Raw genomic sequence first — 5739 nt, forward strand, 5'->3', positions numbered from 1 at the left:
CCAGAGTAACCTATAGCTAATCAACGGCCGTCGTTTCTTTTTAGCCGCATTCCCTCGCTGCTCAATATATTTAAGATGCATAACCCACCTTGCGTTCCAAGGCCAAAAGTTTTTAAAATGTTTCACCTTGGCGACGCTGGCCATCAGCGGCTACTCCAGCTCGGCCCGCTGCCGGTGTTGAAAGTGGGCCACCTTCAATTTATTTACTGAGCAGCGATGGCAGCCGCAAATATGAAAAGCCGCCAATGACGGGCCGCTGATCAGACGGGACACGTCTGACCGTCCGACCGTCGACAAATCAGACTACATTCAGGGTGTCGTCGAAAAGGGGCAGTCTGCCCAGTCCGTAACTTAACGGTGAAATATTAGTGATATTTCTTTCAGCCGAAAATTGGCCCTAAATTGCCCTTAATTACATTTAAGTTTTAAAAAAATTTATAAAATCACCGCTGAGTTCATATAATAAAAAGAAAAGAAATTAGTTTTGTCGAGCATTTTTTAGACACAACATATGTGAAAATGAAAACAATCCGTTCAAAACCGCATTTGCAAACCCACAAAGATAAATTATTTATCAATAGTTTTTCCGTCTAGTCCATGTATATGAGTCGAGTCTATTCCCGAAAAATAGTTTTTCATTCCGTTTTTCGAAACGCTAAAATCAATGTATAACTTTAACTTTCACGTATTTTGTGTAGAATTATATTATCTACAAAACTGGCCTCTTTTCTTTTTATTTAAACTCATCATCAGCGATTTTATAAGATTTGTATTAATTTAATTCGTATTATGTGCTAATATAGTCCCTAGAAGTGGCTCTACGGTGGTTTTCCTCAATTATTCATTTTGTATCTGGATTTTTATTAAATTCATCTTAACTTTAAAACTGTTCTGAAAAGTGAAAAGTTATATCATAGTCCTTCCAAAGAAAGTTCATTGATTACATTCTTTGTAATCTGCGTTTTCGTTTTATTTTCTTCTCATAATAAAGGATGGCACTCGCTCTCCCTGGAGTCGTTAAAAATTCAAACTGCAATTGAAACTTTCGCATCGTAAAGTCACAGCAGCACTAATGCAATTAAAAATACTAGACCCGTTAAACTTACACTTATTTTCAGTACTAATAGAACCGTTTTCGATTCCAATGGAAAACCCAAAGTTCTAATATTTGAACCGGTTTTAGTACACCCCAATTTTAGTGGCTCTTGACTATTTATTGTAGCCCATCTCCAGCTTCATTCGGCTGCTACCAATGAATTAGAAAAAAATCCAGTATACGAAAAATGTTCCGTGAAATTAATGAGAGTAGTGACCCACACAACATTTATTGAATTTCGGCATTTGTTCACAGCCAGTGGAAACAGACAGACAGGCGGTTAAATGCACATAAGGTACGATATATATGAAATGATGTCGGTTTTCTCGTCCGTCTTGTTAAGTCCTCTTTTAAACTGACAATGATCAGGACTGCTGCTTCGCAGTCCTATATGCTGCTATCACCAAATACTATAGACTGTCTATAAGTAAAACACAAGTTTATGTTAAATGGATTAATTAATTCAATGCTCAAAAATACTTTATTACCATCAAGATGTTTTAGAAAGCTTCTTGCAGATACTGTTAAAGTACGGGAACTATCAGAGGTGCCCAGATAAAGGTGAGTTTTGCATTTTCCTCGCATCAACATTTCACCGCAAGCACCTGATGTTTTTCAGCCAAAACCCTGTATCATAAAATAGGTAAGAGTATTGCAACTTAAAACACATGTCAACGGGACACACAACCTCAAATAGAGATGATCAGAACAATCCTACATCTATCCAGATGCAAGTATTGGCCAGTAAAGTACAACCTAAGAGTGAAATGAAACAATTTTTTGTAATAACTTTAGGTAAATTGAAATATATCTTTTTTTACCTGATTTGTGGGCTGAAAGAGGAAACAGAAAAATTGAGGTGGCTATATCCTGAATCTGTTAACAGAGAAAAGAGAATCTATAAAATCATAACAGTAAAAGGGTGAAATATTTGAAAAGAAGCAGACCAAAACCTCACCTTTATGATTGTGGCACCAAAATATGGTTCACAATGAAATCTCACTAGCTTTGAAATAGAGTAATAAAGGGAAACACTTCACACTGACAAGGCCAGTCGGCCAATAGGCCATGTAGGGTTATGGGTAGGGAAGGTGTTGCCGTTATTCTTGGCGAATATAAAAAAGAGGGGAAAAACTTTATAAATATTGACTTTAAATTCTAAAAATAACGTAGAATAAGGATAATTATTTTGAAATACTAAAATAAATCAATATTATCAAATTTTTTATTGTGATTTGCAACTGCGTTAAAATGCCACCAGGTGTCAGCTAACTCAGCTGTTGATCATTCGCTGTTCCGTCACATTTTGCTTTTCAACTGATACGATACCAGACATACCAGATACGATATTTCATTTATACGATTTCATTTATACGACCACAAACTGATACTTTGATGAAAATGTCTTCTGAATCTGATTTTAATTCTGATTTCAATGAGAGCGTAGAAAATGACGTTGCAGGCAAAAGATTGAAAAAAGCCAAGGCACAAAGGAAGAAAGAGATTCAGAAACTTAAAAATTTGCTAGGAAGAACAATTAAGAAAAAAAAGGAAGAAACTAAAAAGAGATTAACAGCTTTCAAAGTAAGTCTAAAGTCAATAATATTAGGGTTTTACACAACCTTCTTAACACATTTTTCTGTCGCAGGAAGTTTTCAAAGGTGCCAAGGAGAAGGAAACCAGGAACGAGCCATGGGATGTTCTAGAGTACCAAAACTACTGGAATGGTCTAACGGAGAGGGAACAAAATAACATGGACAGAGCTAAATCCCACTTGATTGAGAGCATTAATAGCAAGATAACCGAAGCAGCAACAAAGTACAATGCTTCAATGCTCCTTTTGGCCAGACTTCCTAATGGAACACAGCACACCAAATTTATTTTGGCAAGCGGAGGTGGTATTGACTACTGCAAAGAGGAAGATGGTACGCTCACTCAACATTTATGGGAACGTCACTGGGACAAGGTTCAAGGTACATCTATAAAATTAAATGTACTTCCTCTATTTGACATTTATTTTTAACAGGAAAAAGGATCAAACTTTGTCAAAAAGAGGAAGTGTGGCTCTCAAGAAAAAGTAAAAAGAACAAAATAGGTACATGACAATTATTTATTTCTTTTGATTCTGTCATCGGTTCTAACACTAAATATTTCAACCATTTTGTTTAGGAAATATGAGAAAGGGAAAAACGGACAAAGTTTTGAATAAAAAGAACCCTACAAGTGACACAGAAGAAGACTGTAATCTAGGAGAGGATGGCGGGCGATCAGACGAAAGCGATGTTGATAAAAGTATTCAAATTTTTTTTCTCTCGCCGAGGATGATACCGAAACTAATGTTTGGTTTTAATTCAATAGAAAACAAGAGGAAGAAGGAAAAAAAAAGGTTGTCTCGAGAAAGAAAAGGAAAGGGAAAGAAAAAAGGTGAAATAAAAGGGACAGGAAATGGAGAGGCAAGAGTGGAAGACTTCTTAGAACAGCGTCCAGGATCCCCTCCTGCTCGTTCTCCGTCAATGTCTCCTACCCCATCCAATCATCCCTTTCCTCTCATGGCCACACCTACTTCATCATCACCTCCAGTGACGACAAATTTTCAGCTTGTCCTTTCAGATGACAACGAATCATCTGGGTATTTTACATTGAAACCTGCATCACCATCCATTGACAAAAAATTGTCAATGGAATGTCAAGTGATTGTTGAAAAATTGCCACCATGCCTTGCCACAGGCAAAGGTACAAGAACCGGAACAAAAACTGATAAATTGCCACCATCATCCACAGGCAAAGGTAGAAGAACCGGAACAAAAACTGAAAAATTGCCACCATCATCCAGAGGCAAAGGTAGAAGAACCGGAACAAAAACTGAAGACAAAGCTAGTTCTCAAATTTCTCCTATAACAAAAAAGAACAAACTTAAAACTTCTGACGTGTATTCTAGCAGCGATTAAGGAATACAGCTGAACAAATGAAAATGATTCTAGTCGTATTCAATTTTATTTCACATAAAAATAGTACATATTCAATGAAAACAAATCCCAACAGTTTCGTTTCTTTAATATGTTTTATGGAGCTATCCCTTAAAGTTTTTTTTTCAGTTTGTGACTAGCTATGTCTTAAGTACAAATATTTTTAATTTTATCTTTAGATGTGCTTGAGAAGGAGGCAATGTAATAAAAATAAGGAAAACTTAAGACATGTCTTTGTCTGAAATTTTTTAATGTCAAACCATACCATTAAAACCGAAATTTTTTTAGAAAATTATGAAAGGGAATATAAACGTTTGGACGTTTATGCTGTGAATTGAAAAGGGATAAAATAAATGTATAACAAATATAAGGAGGCAATGTAATAAAAATAAGGAAAACTTAAGACATGTCTTTGTCTGAAATTTTTTATGTCACCCATACCATTAAAACAGAATTTTTTTAAGAAAATTATGAAAGGGAATATAGACGTTTGGACGTTTATGCTGTGAATTGAAAAGGGATAAAATTAATGTATCACAAATATAAGGAGGCAATGTAATAAAAATAAGGAAAACTTAAGACATGTCTTTGTCTGTTACATGAAAAGATTCGGACAAAGGCTTGTCTTAAGTCGGAGAGGACATGTTGGGAGTACCAACACTTTTTTTATTTTTTTAGGAATCTCCGGAGGAGGACTGGCAATCGTTTTTTGTACTTGAAATTTTATGATTGACCTCATTTGGAACAATTTCAGCCATCGAAAACGAAATTTGAAATCGTGCTGCCCCCCCCCCCTAAAATTTTTTTTTTCTACTGCTGAACCTCTTTTTGAGAAAGACCGATGAGCCCTAGAACCAACGGCAAACATGAAAATTCTATATACTACACTTGAAAAACCTTTTTTAAGGCAACGCGACAAAAGGGCCGATCGAACACTGTTGCGGACCAGATTGCTGTCTTCAAAATGAAATATGCGGCAACCGGGAAAGAGGACAGGTGTGGAAGACGAAGGGGGCGGCAGCGGCATTGTACAAGAAAACGTAGCCGCAATAACAGCACAATTATCTCTCTGTCTATATATCGTTCCTATTTGACGTGTTAGAGAAATAAAGATCTAAGTGACGGTATTATCGAGCGTCTTATTCATTGTGGTTCGTCACATTTTGGTGCCGAAACCCGGGAAAAGGGGGCCGATCTAGACAGCACCTGTGAAGGTACGCCCCCTTTGTCAGTCGACTCGGACGTGCGAGAAAGTAAGTCTCGAAATTCGTAATTATTAAACGTTGTGAACCATGTGTAGAGCGTATTAATGCATAAAATAATCCCAGTCGGGTTTTTAATTTACGAGACATCGATACACATACGAGATGTAGAAGATTGCTCAGAAATGGAAAGGGACGGATTATGTTACTATACGCCATCGATAAATTAAGTATTCGCACCGCCTATGGCCCGTTTCATTGTAGAATGTCAAGTTCCGTCGATTTCAGTTTAGAATGTCGTTTTGTTTGATTCCCCCTCGATATCGATATCGAAACCTTTCTTAGCGGCTGTGACGGACAGTCAAATTCTCCCGCCGGGTCAGAAGCGGCTTCGTCTTATGGTTCCCCGTCATTTGCCCTTATCTTGGCCTCTACTAGTCTACTACCATAGCCTACTTTATTATAGGAAGCCCAA

General features: G+C 36.9%; 1 protein-coding gene and 1 long non-coding RNA gene across 4 annotated transcripts; one reads left to right on the plus strand and one right to left on the minus strand.

The window, feature by feature from the left end:
- Positions 1 to 1286: 1286 nt before the first annotated feature.
- Positions 1287 to 2172, minus strand: LOC124348407. Of its 2 annotated transcripts, none has more exons than XR_006919966.1 (5): positions 2055 to 2172; positions 1918 to 1972; positions 1785 to 1852; positions 1585 to 1723; positions 1287 to 1517 (listed from the first exon to the last, which is right to left on the minus strand). It is a non-coding gene; the product is annotated as an uncharacterized LOC124348407 (long non-coding RNA). The 2 variants fall into 2 exon arrangements; XR_006919967.1 differs by having other exon boundaries at positions 1918 to 1994; positions 2055 to 2158.
- A 235-nt stretch (positions 2173 to 2407) lies between these two features.
- Positions 2408 to 4108, plus strand: LOC124348341. 2 transcript variants are annotated; one of them, XM_046798523.1, is made up of 6 exons: positions 2408 to 2680; positions 2745 to 3069; positions 3123 to 3191; positions 3266 to 3388; positions 3455 to 3829; positions 3884 to 4108. In XM_046798523.1, exons 1-6 carry the CDS (start codon positions 2492 to 2494, stop codon positions 4042 to 4044), a joined length of 1242 nt encoding a protein of 413 aa, XP_046654479.1. In that variant the 5' UTR covers positions 2408 to 2491; the 3' UTR covers positions 4045 to 4108. The 2 variants fall into 2 exon arrangements, with proteins under 2 accessions (XP_046654479.1, XP_046654478.1); XM_046798522.1 differs by having other exon boundaries at positions 3455 to 4107.
- The last annotated feature ends 1631 nt before the right edge of the window (positions 4109 to 5739 follow it).

The sequence above is a fragment of the Daphnia pulicaria genome, chromosome 7 (assembly GCF_021234035.1).
Source record: "Daphnia pulicaria isolate SC F1-1A chromosome 7, SC_F0-13Bv2, whole genome shotgun sequence".
NCBI lineage: Eukaryota > Metazoa > Arthropoda > Branchiopoda > Diplostraca > Daphniidae > Daphnia > Daphnia pulicaria.